Genomic DNA, 17,933 nt, shown 5'->3' on the forward strand with positions numbered 1-17,933 from the left:
GGAGAGCAGAGATGGGGTAAACTGAGGCCGGAAGCTGGAATGGCCTAAGGGCACGGGTGATAAATACCTGCCGCCTCTAACCTTCCGTGCAGAGGAACGGGACTCGCAGCAGTCGCCTCCGTCCAGAGCGTGAGAAGGCCGCTCTGCCTGCACCGAGCGAGGAGCCGTGGGATGGGTGAGCGTCCCGTCCTGCTGAGAGCTCGTGGGGTTGGGAGCCAGACGCTTCGCCATGGGTATGGAACGTTTAAATGGTTCTGATGTCTAAGTGGGTGCCTCCCCAGGGGGACGTGAATACGGTGGGAGCTAGCCGCCTCACCGAGCGCGAGTAACGCATAACTGGGTTTAGCGCCGAAGTGTATGTAACTCATAAGTGTACGTAACACGTAAGTTTATGTAACTCCTAAATGTACGTAACTCCTAAGTGTATGGAACTCATTCGTGTTTAACGCATAAGTGTATTTAATGCAAAGGTGGATTCCTCCTGGGTGGGGCGCGCACATGGTGGGAGCCAGCCGCCTCACCACGTTGTGAGTAAATCCTAAGTGGGCTCGGGTGTCCGGCCTCATGCGAGTGTATTCCTCCCGTTAGGGAAGCTTTAACACCGTATTTCTCCCAAAAGGGGAAGGCCGATTTGTCGCGTCTAAATAACTAATTAATTCAATTCGCCCCGCAGAATAAATTCTATACAAAACTCAGATTTTCCATCCCTGGCCTGCCTCTCTCTCTCCCTCGCCGATTCCGAAGAACCTGTCCCCGGGGACGGGTGACGCTGCCCTCCCCCAGAATTCAACACTCCAAAAGAAAAGTATATTTATGTTGCCGTCCTTAGACTTTAAGCCTTGAAATGTTAGAGTTGAATCCCAATCGATGTGCTCGCTAGTGCACACTGATCAGAAACACGAGTCACTGCTATTCAAATACCAAGTAGGTTTGATGATGATGATGTTAAAACTCTTACTTGTTAAACTCTTACTGTGTCTGCTGTGAGACTGATCAAGTCACTTAACTTCTCTGTGCCTCAGTGACCTCATCTGCAAAATGGGGATTAAGACTGTGAGACCCACGTGCGACAACCTGATTACCGTGTCTATCCCAGTGTTTAGAACAGTGCTTGGCACACAGTATGCGCTTAACAAATGCTATCATCGTCATACTCCTTATTATTACGTGAAAAGCACCGGTCTAAGCGCTGGGGTAGATGCAGGCTAATCAGGTCGGAGACAGTCCCTGCCCCTCAAGGGGCTCACTGTTTCAATTCCCATTTTACAGATGAGTTAACCGAGGCCCAGTGAAGTGAAGCGACTTCCCCAAGGTGACAGAGGAGACAAGTGGTAGAGTCGGGATGAGAACCCACGTCCTTCTGACTTCCAGGCCCTTGCTCGCTCTACTGGGAGACTTTAAAGTTGGGTGAAGCCCTCTGGAATTTCTGGAGTCTTTTTCCCAAACCAGGGTCCAGAGAAGGGCGGGCTGGTCCCGGGCACAGAAATGGAGTCTGCCCGGGGACGACGTGCTCTTGGGGATGCGAGGGGCCCGCCGACATCAGCTGGAAGCCCGCCGATTCCACGGGACGGCTTGGACCCTCGGGATCCAGACTCCAAAGTGGCTGGGAGTCTCAGCTGATGCCTTGAGGATGGATCGAATGGCCCCGAGACGGATCTTCAAGCCCAGGAGTGCACAGAGGCGACTCTCAATCTTCATTACGCCACTACTTTCCAGCAGTAGAGACAGAGCAGCTTTCTGCTGAGACTCCATCCATCTGGAAGGCTTCATCTTCCAAGCAGAATAGCTCAAGAGGATCTGTCATTAACTCATCTATTAAAGATATTTATTGAGGACCACACTAAGCATTTGGCAGAGTATGGAGACATACTTGATCCCTACCCTCCGGGAGCTTACGATCCTGTGTTTTAGGGAGTTGTGAGGGCCGGTTCTAAGAGACAGAGGTCTCCCCCACCACAATATCACTCCACGCCCGACACCGTGAATATATACGACAACTATTTCTACAGAGAAAATGAATGTCTCCAACCATCAGGGTAATTGCTGAGTGCTATGTGTCAAGAGGAAAGAAATCAAGCTGGCCCCCCTGGGGCTCACAATCTAATTATAATACTAATAATGTTGGTATTTGTTAAGCGCTTACTATGTGCAGAGCACTGTCCTAAGCGCTGGGGGAGATACAAGGTAATCAGGTTGTCCCACGTGAGGCTCACAGTTAATCCCCATTTTACAGATGAGGGAACTGAGGCACAGAGAAGTGAAGTGACTTGCCCACAGTCACACAGCTGACAAATGGCAGAGCAGGGATTCGAACCCATGGCCTCGGACTCTTTCCACTGAGCCACGCTGCTTCTCCTGAGGAGTAGGAAACTGAGGTCCTGAGAAAATAAGTGACTTGGCCCAGGTCACGCAGCAGGTAAAATGGTGCAGGTGGGTTTAGAAGCCGGGTTCTCTGACTCCCGAGCCCGTACTCTTTCCGCTAGGCCCTGCTGCTTCTCCTGTCGTGCTCTAACCCAAAATATATCATGAACTATGCCTTCTCTTGAAAATGAACGGACTATTGGCAACACCGCATGGAGTCATCTCCTTCAGTCACCCATTGTAATCATTGAAATTTATAAGCAGAGTAAATTTGGCGTATCACTCAAAGATGAACTCATAGCTATGTCATCAAAAAAGACAATCAACACCAAAATCCATCAATCGTATTCACTGAGCACGTACTGTGGGCAGAGCGCTGCATTAGGTGCGTGGGAGAGGGCGACATAACAGTCGGGAGATCCGTTCCCCATCAATCGATGGTATTTATCGAGTGCTTACTGCATACAGAGCACTGTACTACCTGCTCGGGAGCGTACAACACGACGACATGGCAGACGCATTCCCTGCCCGCGAGGAGTTTACGGTCTAGACGGAGGAGCTTACGGTGTAGGTGAGCAAATAGTGTTTTAAGATTAAAGAAAGTCATATATCGATTGAAAATGTATCGTGAAAACACGCCTAAACTACACAATGCCTTCTCGCCTGCCTAAACTGGTGGTTGCCCACTGTCAGTCTGACCTCATGCACCAAGGTAACGGTGCATGTTACCCCCATCTGGCAGGGCTGGATTAGCCCAGCACACCGGTAAATGGGAGTGGGGAGCCACACTAATCCAGCAAAGACACGGTGTTTGGGGGGGAGAGGAGCGCGGCACTCAGTGTTTCCGTTTGCTCTCCTTTCGAGAAAGGAGATGTACGGAGACAGATGTAATAGACTTACTGTGGGCAGGGATCACGCCTACCGCCTCTGTTGCACTCTCCCAAGGACTTGGGACGATGGCATTCGTTAAGCCCTCACTATGTGACAGGGACTGGACTGACTGCTGAGATCGATACAGGCAAACTGGTTTGGGACACATTCCCTGTCCCACATAGGGCTCACAATCTCAATCCCCATTTTACAGATGAGGGAACCGAGGCCCAGGGAAGTGAAATGACTTGCCCAAGGTCACACAGCAGACAAGTGGTGGAGCCGGGAACAGAACCCGTGACCTTCTGACTCCCGGGCCCGAGCTCTAGCCACCGCGCCGTGCTACTCTACCCAGAGTAAGCACTCCATAAATATCACTGAGATAGATAGATAGCACTTCAGCAGCCACAGCACAGAGGAGAAATTTAAGGGGCCGTCACTTTTCTCACATGTCGGTCCTGCCCTTCAGAATGTATATATTTTAAGATCTGGAGTTCAGGATACCAAAAGATGAATTCCTGCCAAGCCTGAATCGGGGAAAAGGGCCAGGCAGGAACTCAAAAAAAAATAGAAGCAGGACAAACACCTGCTGCCAGGGCAGAGAATCACCTCATCTGAGCTATCAGTTTAGTCCCTTCATTCAGTAGTATTTACTGAGCGCTTATGAGCAGAGCACTGTACTGAGGACTTGGAACGGACAATTCGGCAACAGATAGAGACCATCCCTGCCCACTGACGGGCTTACAGTCTAATCGGGGGAGACGGACGGACAAAAACAAGTCCAGACAGGCATACGAACCCCTGTCGGACTTCAGTCCGACTTACTGACATCTTGAGACCATTTCTTAACCCAATGCTTGTTCTGTGCTTCACTGGGGCTACGGGGAAAGGGCGGTATAAGTGAAAAGACAGAGAGGTTATTTCCTCACAAAATAGTGCTGCCCTAAGGTTAACTGGAGCGGGACCGGGAGGGCCCTCTCGTGCCTGAGATCTTACAGTTACGGCCGAACGACGTTCGGCCCGACGAGGACAGCCGTTTCCGCTATGAACAAATCGCATCCATCGGCGGGATTTACTGAGCGCCTACTGTGCGCACAGCACCGCATTACGCGCTTGGGACAGTACAATATAAGAGAGTTGGTAGACACCTAGAGAAGCAGCGTGGCTCAGTGGAAAAGCCCGGGCTTTGGAGTCAGGGGTCATGGGTTCGAATTCCGGATCGGCCACTTGTCGGCTGCGTGACTTCGGGCAAGTCACTTCACTTCTCGGTGCCTCAGTTACCTCATCTGGAGAATGGGGATTAAGACTGTGAGCCTCACGTGGGACAACCTGATTCCCGTGTCTACCCCGGCGCTTAGAAAAGTGCTCGGCACATAGTGAGCGCTTAACAAATACCGACATTATTATTATTTATTATTAGGGGAGGCAGCTTGGCTCAATGGCAAGAGGCCAGGTTTGGGAGTCAGAGGTCGTAGGTTCTAATCCCGGCTCCACTTGTCAGCTGGATGACTCTGGGTAAGTCGTTTCACTTCTCTGTGCCTCGGTTACCTCATCTTTCAATTGGGGATTAAGACTGTGAGGCCCAAGTGTGATAACCTTATATCTATCCCAGTGCTTAGAACAGTGCTTAATACCATCATCGCTTCCCACAGCCAGCTTACGGTCTAGAGACGAGAAAACAGATGAACAGATGGGATCTGCTTACACCTTGCTGTGGACGGATAAGTGAAAATGACAAAAATTCGGGACAAATACTAAATGCATTCAGAATGACAGCATCTGCAGGAACCCCACGGGGTCCTTGCAGTAGTCTTAATAATAATAATAATGTTGGTATTTGTTAAGCGCTTACTACGTGCAGAGCACTGTTCTAAATGCTGGGGTAGACGCAGGGGAATGAGGTTGTCCCACGTGAGGCTCACAATCTTCACCCCCATTTTACAGATGAGGGAACTGAGGCACAGAGAAGTGAAGTGACTTGCCCACAGTCACACAGCCGACAAGAGGAGGAGCAAGCACAGGCCCGGTAATCAGGACCTGGGTTCTAATCCTGGCTCCGCCACTCGTTTGCCGTGTGACCTTGGGCAATTCACTTCACTTCTCCAAGGGCACCCTGAAATCAAGCAATGTGATCGCTTTTAGTTTTACCCCAGCAGGTTTATTCAAGAGCACAGGGAAGCGGCATCGTTTCGCAGACAGAGCACGGACCTGAGTCAGGAGGACTTGGGTTCTAATCCCAGCTCTGCCATTTCTCTGTGTGACCTTGGGCAAGTCACTTCCTTTTTCTGGTCCTCAGTTACCTCTAATGGGGATTAAGACTGTGAACCCCACTGCTGACAGGGCCTGTGTCCAACCTGAATAGCTTGTATCTACCCCAGTGTTTCGTGCGGTGCCCGGCACACGATAAACACACAGCAAATACTACTGTTGTTTTTTTAAAAAGGAATCCTGGACTAATGGTCAATTCTCCCGGAGATATGGGGTGTGGTCCGACAGCAACAGGGGGACGGATTTATCTCTGAATATCGTGCGAGTGTTCTCACCAGCTGGGAAAATAAAACAGGAGTTTAACAAGTATTCCCCGCTTAAAAGGCGCTTACGGTCTTGACCAAAACGAAGTCATTTTCGATATATAAAGACACCAGGTCTATTTGCACAAGACGTGTACTTGGGTTAACAACATCCCGCGGTACCAGAGACTCCCCGAAACCTCCACCGAGAGGTGGAAATCAAATGAAAGAAAGGGCGAACCAAGTGGTGGGGTGACAAGCGGCAGACAGATCCGGAGCCGCAGGCCACCACGAAACCAAGGTCTGACACGTCAATAAAGAAGCCGTAGCCCCCTCTGACAGATAATAACCACTGAGATATCGGTTCATCGCTCACTAGGTGCCGGGCCGTGTACTAAGCGCTGGAGAAGACACCAGGCAATCTGTCGGATGAATTCCCTGTCCTACAGGGGCTTCACAGTCTACGCAGGAAGGAGAACAGATCTTGAACCCCCATTTTGCAGACGACGAAACAGAGGCTCAGAGAAGTGAAGTGACTTGCCCAAGGTGGCAGCAAACACGTGTCAGAGCCGGGATTAGGAGCCCGGGCCCCGGACTCCCAGGCCCGTGCTCTCTCCGAGAGGCCACGCTGCTTCTCTACATGCTGTCGTAGCACCAGATCGGTGAGAGGATCCTGAAAATTTAAGAGTAATTCCAAATTTGCCTAAGCGCCCTATAAAACCCAGAAACTGACCTAACGTGCTTCCGAAACTGTTTTGTGGCTCCTCTCGTCACTCCTCAAGCTGGGTATTTCAGCGATCTGAAACACTAGGACCTTTCCATCAACCAATCACTCAATCACCGGTAGTAGTTACTGAGCATTTACTGTGCGCGGAGCACGGCACTAAGCGTTTGGGAGAGCACAGTACGACAGAGGCGGCAGGTGCGATCTCTACCCACAAAGAGCTTGCAGTCCAGAGGGAGAGCCAGACACTGAAATAAATTACAAGACAGGGGTGACCACAACATCTCCCAGGGTCGGCCGGTTCGTTACCGGCTTCCTTCAGGCTTACCGTCCCTCACACGCAACGTAGTTAACAATCCCCCGTATTTCTTCACGAGTACGTGACTGAAGAAATCATCTTCAGATAACTATTTCTGACCGACTCTAGGGATTTTCGACGCTGCTCTCGTCGTGACTTACTTTCCAGGCGGATCAGCTGTTAGGACGATTAACAGAGTTTGACAGATAGCAACTGGAAACACAAATACCCTGGCAGAGGTTCTCATCCACTGACCCGCATCCTAGCTTCAGGCTCAGAACATCATAATCTCTGCATTACGGCTGAACTAGGTGCTCTAGTTAGCAACGGACTGTGATACAAGACGCCGCTCTAGGTGTCTGGGGGATTTTTTACGTCACCTCGGCTTCATTCACTGTCGTACCTATTGAGCGCTCGAAGAGTACAATTCGGCCACAACGGGCTGACGGTCTAGAAGACTTGCCCATCTGCCATTCCCTGCTCCCGATATATCTGCTAGACGCACAGAGGGTGACTCGCTTATCCACTGTGACTTTTCACCCGGGGACCGGCAGGACGGCATTCGGTGAGCCCTGAGAACGTATCTCCCGATCACCGACGGGTGGATCGATCGACCCTATTTACTGGGAGGCAGCACGGCCTAGTGGATAGAGCCCGGGTGTGGGAGTCTAATCCGGGCTCCGCGAACTGTCTGCCGTGTGACCTCGGGCAAGCAAGTCACTTCGCTCTTCTGTCCTCGCCTCACTCATCTCAGGGAATTCATGGGAATTCAGATTGTGAGTCCCATGTGGGACATGTGATAATAATCACAATTAGAGTATATATTAAGCGCTTACTATGTGCCGAGCACTGTTCTAAGCGTGTACCGTGTACCGTATCCGACCCGCTTCCCTTGTCTCTACCCTAGTGGTATTTGTTAAGCGCTTACTATGTGCCGAGCACTGTTCTAAGCGCTGGGGTAGACATAGGGGAATCAGGTTGTCCCACGTGGGGCTCACAGTCTTAATCCCCATTTTACAGATGAGGGAACTGAGGCACGGAGAAGTTAAGTGACTCGCCCACAGTCACACGGCCGACAAGTGGCAGAGCTGGGATTCGAACTCACGAGCCCTGACTCCAAAGCCCGTGCTCTTTCCACTGAGCCACGCTGCTTCAGAAGAGAGTGCTTAGAAGAGAGCCCGGCACATAGTGAGTGTTTAACAAATATCACACCCACGCATTACCTGAGCGCTTACTGTGCGCAGAGCACCGTACTACGCGCTTGGGAAAGTACAATATGACAATATAACGGACACGCTACCTGCCGGCCAAGGCTGACCGCACACTCACCGCTCCACGGCAGGCCCGGATTTTCAACGGGCATCCTCAGCCGAGAGCTGGATTTTCTTTGGCCATTCCACCTGTGTTTGCTTCGGCTGAGGTTTCCGTTGGGCCAACGTGCTGCCCGAGTGGGGCGAGGGAAAAGCGCTTCGGGGCTACGGGGGGCCCGATTTGAAAAACTGGTCTCTAGGTGACCAAGCTGCCCCAACTGGGGAACAGAAAAATGGTCCGTGCACACGTAGGCATGGACGCACGGGTGTGCGGAGCGACGCCGTGGGTGCTATGACACAACTTTCTCTTAACGCTAAGGTTGACATTCAATCGATCCCTGCCACGCCCCCGGAAGAGTACCACGCAAGAGAGTTGGTAGACGAAACCCCCGCCCACACAGAGTTTACAATCTAGAGGGGATGACAGGCGTTAACCGAAATTACAGATGGCGGGGGACGGAGGGGTATAAGGAAACTTGACTTCTACACTTGCTTCAGAGAAGCGGCGTGGCTCAATGAAAGAGCCCGGGCTTGGCAGTCAGAGGTCATGGGTTCAAATCCCAGCTCTGCCACTTGTCAGCTGTGTGACTGTGGGCGAGTCACTTCACTTCTCTGGGCCTCGGTTACCTCACCTGTAGAATGGGGATTGAGACTGTGAGCCTCACGTGGGACAACCTGATTACTCTGCATCTATCCCTGCGCTTAGAACAGTGCTCTGCACATAGTAAGCACTTAAGCCATACTAACATTGCTATAATTATTATTAACACAAACCATTATCTCCCCCCCCAAAAAATTAGAGATAAGGTCACAGGCGCAGAAGTAAAATAACTTGCCCAAGGACACACAGCAAGCAAGTGGCTGAGTCTGAATTAGAACCCAGGTCCTCTGACTCTCAGGTCCATGCGCTATCGTGCAGGGTATTTACTGAGGGCTTACTACCCAGAACTCTGCACTGAGCACTCGGGAGAGCGCTATACAACAGAGCTGGCAGACACGTCGCCCGCCCACAGTGAGCTACAGTTCATCGACACGTCTGTAAGCTACATTTATTCGGGGGCACATTCAGCTATTTAAATGACTAAAATATTTTTACGTCGGTGTCGGCCCGTTGCAGTGAAAGCTCCCCGTAAACGGACCCGACACTTCTCCGCCTGTACGAAACCAGCGCTCGGTACAGTGCCCTGCGCCAGTGGGCCCCGTTCAATGAAGGCTCTTACTGTCGTTACTTTGGTTTAACTGGGGCTTCCCCGGAGAACCTGGCCGCGGCCACCAAATGGGCCTGAGGGAAACGTCGAAAAGGCGATCTACGATAGACCAAGGGGGAGTAGGGGCGATCCTTCGTACACAAGGCTAACTAGGATGCGAAACCCGTCCCTCTGCCAAAGTACCTCGCAGCCCTCGATCAGCATCATTGTTTATAGTAACATCTGTCTCTCCCTCTAGACTGTAAGCCCATTGTGGGCAGGCAATGCGGCTGTTTACTGCTGTATTGAACTCTCCCACGTCACAGTCAGCGCTCCATAAATACAATCGATCGATCGATAACCTCCACAGTACGCTTTATCCCTCTCCTACGAATAAACGCCTAGTCGTGGCAGGAGAGTTTGCGGATGCCTGTGAAGCTTAGAGCTCTGCCACCGGGAGAGATTCCCTCGCCGGGGTTACCCACAATGGAAAGGTCTAAGCCGAAGCGTCAGACGAAGCTGATTCACACGTGCCGGGCGGCAGCGGCATGGGGAAGAGTCAGAGGCGGATGACCGAGCGATCAAAATGTCGATCGGAGAGACTTGAGTTTTTACCGCGCAGAAGGCGGCGATGGTAAACCACTTCCGTATTCTTTTTTTTAACCAAGAAAACTCTAGGGATATATCGGAACTACTACCGAAGAGCAGAGGTAGGACATTCTGGAGAAAATACGACCAGAGTCGCTACGGATCAGAAGCGATTCGAAGTCGACGATGCTTCAATCCGCTCCTGGGCACGAGCTGCAGAGGGCTGCTGGCAGAAATCCCGACAACAGGGCCACCTCGTCCATCTGAAATTCATCCTCATCAGCTTTAACTCTGCCCTCTCCTCCGCCCAATGTTTTTTCTCCACCCTCGTTGACGCCTCCGCCCACTGTCCACATCAGCGGCTTTAGACCCTCCTCGAACCCCCTTCCCCACCCCATCTCCCGCAGCTCTTGCCCCCGATGACCCGGACAAATTCTTTCTGGATTAAATTGAAGCCATCCAGGTTGACCTCCCTAAAATCTCCCCCGCTCTTCTCAAGTCCCCCCTCCTCCTCCTCCTTCAAATGCCGCCGAGTCGTTTCCGACCCACAGCGACTCCGTGGACACACCCTCTTTAAAGGCGTCCCATCTCCTGTCATAAAGTTATTCGCGCATTGACTCCGTCGTCATCCTGGTATGTGCGGCCCTAGTTTTCTTGGTAAAGATAGAGAAGTGGTTTACAGCCGCCTTCTCCCACGCGGTAAAAGCCCGAGTCTCTGCCCTTGTCTCCGCTCAACGTTTTGATCGCCTGATCATCCGCCTCCGACTCTCTCGCGGGCCGCTGCCGCCCGGCACGGCTGAATCGGCTTTGACGCTTCGGCTTAGATCTTTCCGTTACGGGAGCCCCGGACGGCAGAGCTCGGAGCTTCGTCGGCGTACGCCGACTCCCCCGCCTCGATAAGCCATCGATTCCTAGGAAAGTCTCTCCTCCTGCCCCCTCTTCGACTCGCCCGTGTTTCCCGGCTGTATCTCGAGAGATCTCTCACCTCCTCTCGAAGCCTACCCCCGCCACCTGCCTTCTGACCCTATCCGTTCATTCAGCCGCATTTATAGAGCGCTTACCGTGCAGAGAGCACTGTACCGAGCGCTTGGGAAGTACAATTCGGCAACAGATAGAGACGGTCCCTGCCCACAATGGGCTCGCAGTCTAGAAGGGGGGAGACAGACATCAAAACAGGTAAGCCGGCAACAGCAGCATCACTATAAATAGAATTATAGATATCTATCTATACGCATCATTAATAAAATTATAATTATATATACGTACTTCTACACACAGGAGCTGTGGGGCAGGGAGAGGGGGTCGAGCAAAGGGAGCGAGTCAGGGCAATGGGGAGGGGGAGCAGGGGAAAAAGGGGGGCTCGGTCGGGGAAGGCCTCCCGGAGGAGGTGAGCTCTCAGTAGGGCTTTGAAGAGGGGAAGTGTGCCAGTTCGGCAGACGTGAGGAGGGAGGGCGTTCCGGATCAGCGGTAGGACACGGGCCAGGGGCCGACGACAGGACAGAGGAGAACGGCGCGAGGTGAGGAGGTGAGCGGCGGCAGAGGAGCGGAGCGTGCGGGCTGGGCTGGAGAAGAAGACAAGGGAGGTGAGGTAAGAGGGGGCAAGGGGATGGACGGCTTTGAAGCCAAGAGTGAGGAGTTTTTGTTTCGTGCGAAGGTTGACAGGCAACCACTGGAGGGTTTTGAGGAGGGGAGTGACAGGCCCACAGCGTTTCTGTAGGAAGACGATCCGGGCAGCGGAATGAAGAATAGACTGAAGCGGGGAGAGACGGGAGGATGGGCGATCAGAGAGGGGGCTGATGAAACGATCCAGTCGGGATAGGATGAGAGACTGTACCGGCGGCAAGGTAGCAGTTTGGATGGAGGGAAGAGGGCAGATCTTGGCGATGTTGTGAAGGTGAGACCGGCAGGGTCTGGTGAAGGATGGCATGTGTGGGGTGAGTGAGAGAGCGAAGGTTCCAGCCTTGTGAGACGGGAAGGATGGTGGTGCCGTCCACCGTGATGGGAAAGTGGGGGAGAGGACTGGGTTTGGGAGGGGAGATGAGGAGCTCAGTCTTGGACAGGTCGAGTTTTAGGTGGCGGGCGGACATCCGGGTGGAGACGTCCCCAAGGCAGAAGACGAGACGAGCCTGGAGGGAGGGGGGAGGGGGGAGGGGGGAGAGGAGGAGAGGTAGATTTGGGCGTCGGCAGCATCGAGATGATAAGGGAAGCCGTGGGAGCGAATGAGTTCACCGAGGGATTGAGTCTAGATGGAGAACAGAAGGGGACCTTCCCTTGACTCCCATCTCCCTGCCGTTCCTCTCAAAACTCCCCGAGGGAGCGTGTCTACCAACTCCGATACAGCGTACTCTCCGAGCATTAGTAGAGTGCTCTGCACAGGGTAAGCGATCGATAAACACCCCGGACTGATTGTCAAAAGGACCCAGAACCATGGAAGAGAAGAAAGAAAACTCCCGGGTGGAAACACACCTGTCACAGCTTGTGCCAATTTTATCACCCCAGGATTTACAGCCTCCAGATTTCTATAAGCCTTCAATAAAAAGGGGGTTCATCGGGGGGTTTTCTGTCCTTGGAAATGGGATCCGTGGAGAAGCGCCTGGAAGACCGCAATCTCGTGCCCGGGGCTCGGGGTGGAGGGGTGGGGAGACACCGGGCTTGAGACGGTTCGAGAGCGTTTCCTGCCTGCCACAGGATTCTCGGCAGAGAGCCGTACTAGACGCCAAAATACGAATCCCGAATCTGCCTGGGCTCCCGCGATGCTACTTGGGATATCTGGGCGTATGGCTTAATGGAAAACTCACGGGCCCGGAAGTCGGAGGACCTGGGTTCCGATCCGGGCTCTGCCAAGAGCCCGCTGCGTGACCTTGGGCGAGTACAGTTACCCTCTCTGTGCCTCAGTTCCCTCATCTGAAGACCGGGAGCCCCAAGTGGGACAACCTGATTACCTTGCATCTGCCCCAGTGCTCGGAATAGCGCTTGGCACACAGTAAGCGCTTAACGAACACCGTCCATCGTTATTACTATCATTACGGGGCAGCGTGGCTTAGTGGCAAGAGCCCCGGCTCGGGAGTCAGGGGACCTGGCTTCTAATCCCGTCTCCACTAGTGTGCTGTGTGTCCTTGGGCGAGTCAAGTAACTTCTCTGGGCCTCAGTTCCCTCATCTGCCAAATGGAGATGAAGACTGGGAGCCCCATGGGAGGGAAAGGGGGGGAGAGGGGAGAACAGGGACCATGTCCAACCTGATGCTCTGCCACTTGTCAGCTGTGTGACTGTGGGCAAGTCACTTCACTTCTCTGGGCCTCAGTTCCCTCATCTGTAAAATGGGAATTAAGACTGGGAGCCTCCCGTGGGGCAACCTGATTACCCTGCGTCTACCCCAGCGCTTAGAACAGTGCTCTGCACATAGTGAGCGCTTAACAAATACCACCATTATTATTATTATTATTATTATTATTATTATTATCAGTTCCTATCTACCCAGTGTGGCTTCGCAGCAAGAGCCCGGGCTTGGGAGTCGGAGATTGCGGGTTTTAATCCCGGCCCTGCCGCTTACCACTTGTCAGCTGTGTGATTTTGGGCAGGTCGCTTCACTTCTCTGTGCCTCAGTCCCCCTCCTCTGTAAAATGGGGATGAAGACTGTGAGCCCCACGTGGGACGACCTGATTCCCTGTATCTCCCCAGACCTTAGAACAGTGCTTGGCACAGAGTAGCTGCTTAACAAATACCCTCATTATTATGATTACTATTGCCTTGTTTTGCTGCCCGTCTCCCCCTTGCAGACCGTGTCGAGCAGGGACCGTCTCTATCTGTTGTCCAACCGTCCACTCTAAGCGCTTAGGATAGTAATCTGCACAGAGTTAGCGTTCCATAAGTACAGTTGAACGAGTGAACGAACACTTCTCCATCGTGGGTTAGTGGCAGGAGGCCGGGCTTGGGAGTCAGGAGGTCTTGGGTTCCAATCCCGACATCGCCGCTGGTCTGCTTTGTGACCTTGGGCAGACTGCTTCACTTCTCGGTGCCTCAGTTCCCTCCTCTGTAAAACGGGGATGAAGGCTGTGAGCTCCACATGGGACAACCCGAGGGCCTGGTACCTTCCCCAGCGCTTAGTACAGCGCTCTGCGCGTAGCAAGCAGACAATAAGTACGACTGAACGAACGAATGAGCAGTTCTCCAGCGTGGTCTGGTGGAAAGAGGCCCGGCTTGGGAGTCAGAGGTCGTGGGTTCTAATCCCAGCTCCAGAGGCTGTGGGGAGGAAAACTGTGAGCTCCCCGGGGGACAACCTGATCGCCCGGTATCTTCCCCAGCGCTTGGAACTGGACAACCCGATTCCCCCGCATCAGCCGGGGAGAAAGACTGGGAGCCCCACGTGGGGCAGCCTGATCACCTGACACCTTCCCCAGCGCTCAGTACAGTGCTCTGCGCATAGTAAGCACTTAATAAGTACGGCTGAATGAAGACTTTTCCAGCGTGGTTTGGTGTCCAGAGGCTGAGCTTGGGAGTCAGAGTGTGAGCTCCACGTGGAGCAGCCTGATGGCCTGGTACCTTCCCCAGCGCTTAGCACAGTGCTCTGCGCATAGTAAGCGTTTAATAAGTACGGCCGAATGAATTAACGAAGACTTCTCCGGCGTGGTTTAGTGGCAAGAGGCCGGGCTTGGGAGTCAGACTGTGAGCCCCAGGTGGGGCAGCCTGATCGCCTGGTACCTTCCCCAGCGCTTAGTACAGCGCTCTGCGCATAGCAAGCAGTCAATAAGTACGACTGAACGATTGAATGAGCACTTCTCCGGCGTGGTTTAGTGGCAAGAGGCCGGGCTCGGGAGTCAGAAGGTCGTGGGTTCCAACCCCGACTCTGCCACTTGTCCGTTCTGTGACCTTCGGCAAGCCACCTCACTTCTCTGGGCCTCAGTTCCCTCCTCTGTAAAATGGGGATGAAGGCTATGAGCTCCACGTGGGGCAGCCTGATGGCCTGGTACCTTCCCCGGCGCTTAGTACAATGCTCTGCGCATAGCAGACGCTTAATAAGTAGGGTTAAATGAAAGAACGAACCGTTCCCCGGCATGGTTTGGTGGCAAGAGGCCGGGCTTGGGAGTCAGAGGTCGTGGGTTCCAATCCCGGCTCCAGACGCTGTGGGGACGAAGACTGTGAACCCCACGTGGGGCAACCTGATCGCCTGGTACCTTCCTCAGCGCTTAGCACAGCGCTCTGCGCGTAGTAAACCCTCAACAAATACGGCTGAATGAATAAATGAAGACTTCTCCAGCGTGGTTTGGTGTCCAGAGGCTGAGCTTGGGAGTCAGACTGTGAGCTCCACGTGGAGCAGCCTGAGGGCCTGGTACCTTCCCCAGCGCTTAGCACAGCGCTCTGCGCATAGTAAGCACTTAATAAGTACGGCTGAATGAAGACTTTTCCAGCGGGGTTTGGTGTCAGGAGCCCGGGCTTGGGAGTCAGACTGTGAGCTCCACGTGGAGCAGCCTGAGGGCCTGGTACCTTCCCCAGCGCTTAGCACAGCGCTCTGCGCATAGTAAGCACTTAATAAGTACGGCTGAATGAAGACTTTTCCAGCGGGGTTTGGTGTCAGGAGCCCGGGCTTGGGAGTCAGACTGTGAGCTCCACGTGGAGCAGCCTGAGGGCCTGGTACCTTCCCCAGCGCTTAGCACAGCGCTCTGCGCATAGTAAGCACTTAATAAGTACGGCTGAATGAAGACTTTTCCAGCGGGGTTTGGTGTCAGGAGCCCGGGCTTGGGAGTCAGACTGTGAGCCCCACGTGGGGCAGCCTGAGGGCCTGGCACCTTCCCCAGCGCTCAGCACGGCGCTCTGCGCAGAGTAAACGCTCAGTAAGTAGGGTGGAACGAATGGACAGTTCTCCAGCGTGGTTTGGTGGTAAAGAGGCTAGACTTGGGAGTCCGAGGTGGCGGGTTCGAATCCGGCTGGGTGCGCGGCGGGGAGGAAGGCCGTGCGGGGGGGGAGGGGGGGACGGGGGCCGTGCAGGACTCACCAGGCCGTCGATCTGCACCTGCTTGACGGCCGAGTCTCCCGGGCCGCCCGCGGCCCCGCCGGCTTTGGCCTTGCCCTTGGGTCCGGGCGCGGCGGCGGTGACGGCGGCGGCGCTGGGGGCGGCGGGGGCGGCGCTGGGGGCGGCGGGCGCGGAGGACGACGAGGCGGAGGACGAGGAGGCGGCGGAGGAGGCGGAGGCGGCGGAGGAGGAGGAGGAGGCGGCGGCGGAGGAGGCGGCGGCGGGCGCGGAGGAGGCGGCGGCGGGCGCGGAGGCGGCGGGGGCGGCGCTGGCGGGGCCCTCCTTGCGAGACGCCATGCTGCCCGCCCGGCCTCGGGACACGGAGCGCGCCGCCCTGCCCGCCGGAACCGGAAGCGACGTCCTCCTCCCCCCCGCCGGAACCGGAAGGGCCCGACGCGCGGCCCCCTCAGGAGGCGGGAGGGCGAGGGGGGCGGAGGAGGTCCCTCACCCGCGCATGCGCCCCTCGGACGCAGGGAGGGGGGAGAAGGGCCCCAGCCCGGCGCATGCGCCCCTCCGTTGGTGAGAGGGGGAAGAGCGAGGCCTCAGCCCCGCGCATGCGCCCCTCTGTTGGGGGAGGGAGGGGAGAGAGAGGTCCTGCGCATGCGCCCCTCTGTTGGTGAGAGGGGGAAGAGAGAGAGAGAGAGAGAGGGGCCCCAACCCCGCGCATGCGCCCCTCTGTTGGGGGAGGGAGGGGAGTGAGAGGTCCTGCGCATGCGCCCCTCTGTTGGTGAGCGGGGGAAGAGAGAGGCCCCAACCCCGCGCATGCGCCCCTCTGTTGGTGGGTGGGGGGAGAGAAGCCCCCCCTCCCAACTCCGCGCATGCGCCCCTCTGCGCCTGGGGCCCCGCCCTCATCGGGGCGTCCGTTAACCATCATAATCATTCATTCATTCATTCATTCATTTATTCAATAGTATTTATTGAGCGCTTACTAGGTGCAGAACACTGTACTGAGCGCTTGGAATGGACAAATCGGTAACAGAGACGGTCCCTGCCCACTGACGGGCTTACAGTCTAATCGACAGACAAAAAAATGGCAATAAATAGAATCGATGATGATGATGATGACGATAGCGTCTGTTAAGCCCTTACTAGGTGCCAAGCGCTGTTCTAAGCGCTGGGGTTCCTACGAGCAGCGTGGCTCAGTGGAAAGAGGCCGGGCTGGGGAGTCAGAGGTCATGGGTTCCAATCCCAGCTCTGCCCCTTGTCAGCTGGGTGACTGTGGGCAAGTCACTTCACTTCTCTGGGGCCTCGGTGACCTCATCTGGAAAATGGGAGTGAAGACTGTGAGCCTCACGTCGGACAACCTGATGACCCTGTTATGTCCCCCAGTGCTCAGAACAGTGCTCTGCACCTAGTAAGTTTAAGCACTTCACAAATACCAACATCATCATCATCATCATCACTGTACTAAACGCTTGGAATGGACAATTTGGCAACAGAGAGAGACCATCCCTGCCCAATGCCGGGCTCACAGTCTAATCGGGGGAGACGGACGGACAAAAACAAGACAACATAAACACGATAGATAGAATCAAGGGGATGGACACCTCATTAACAAAATAGGGTAATAAATCATATATACAAATGAGCACAGTGCTGGGGGGGGTGCCGGATACTTCAGTCTCATCTATCCTGACATCGATCCCCCGGCCTGTTACTCCCTTCCCCTTTATATCCAAAAGATCACCATTCTCTCCCCATCCTCAAAGCCCTGGGAAAATCATATGCCCCCAAGAGGCCTTCCCTAACCCCTCATCTCTCCAGCCTCAGTTACCCTGTTGGTTCTCCCTTCTGTGTTGCCTATGCATTTAGGCCTGGATTCCTTAAGCCATTTGCCATTCACCCCACCCCCTCAGCACTTCACATGCATATCTTCATACTCTGCTTCTTCCCCTAGCTGAAATTTATCTGAATGTCCATCTCCTCTTGTTCCCTCCCTTCTGGGCGAGGGCCAGATCTCCTGACTCGCTTGTATTGGTTTTAGCTTTTCGTAGGACAAAGTGTTTAGTACGGTGTTCTGCACACAGTAAGCACTCAATAAATACCGTGGAGACTGAAGTCCCGGTTAATGTGGGCTG

At 54.2% G+C, this 17,933-nt stretch overlaps 1 protein-coding gene across 1 annotated transcript in view; it reads right to left on the bottom strand.

Annotated features, from left to right (window-relative positions):
- The window catches only part of EIF3H (eukaryotic translation initiation factor 3 subunit H), a 93,986-nt gene extending 77,834 nt beyond the window's left edge, over positions 1 to 16,152 (bottom strand). Inside the window, exons 1-2 of the mRNA XM_029063574.2 lie at positions 16,103 to 16,152; positions 15,838 to 15,970 (exon numbers count right to left, since the gene is read on the bottom strand). Coding sequence (XP_028919407.1) covers positions 15,838 to 15,970; positions 16,103 to 16,152 — 183 coding nt within the window. The remainder of the gene's footprint in view (positions 1 to 15,837; positions 15,971 to 16,102) is intronic.
- Positions 16,153 to 17,933: the final 1,781 nt, after the last annotated feature.

This window comes from Ornithorhynchus anatinus, chromosome 4 (assembly GCF_004115215.2).
Source record: "Ornithorhynchus anatinus isolate Pmale09 chromosome 4, mOrnAna1.pri.v4, whole genome shotgun sequence".
NCBI classification, from domain to species: domain Eukaryota; kingdom Metazoa; phylum Chordata; class Mammalia; order Monotremata; family Ornithorhynchidae; genus Ornithorhynchus; species Ornithorhynchus anatinus.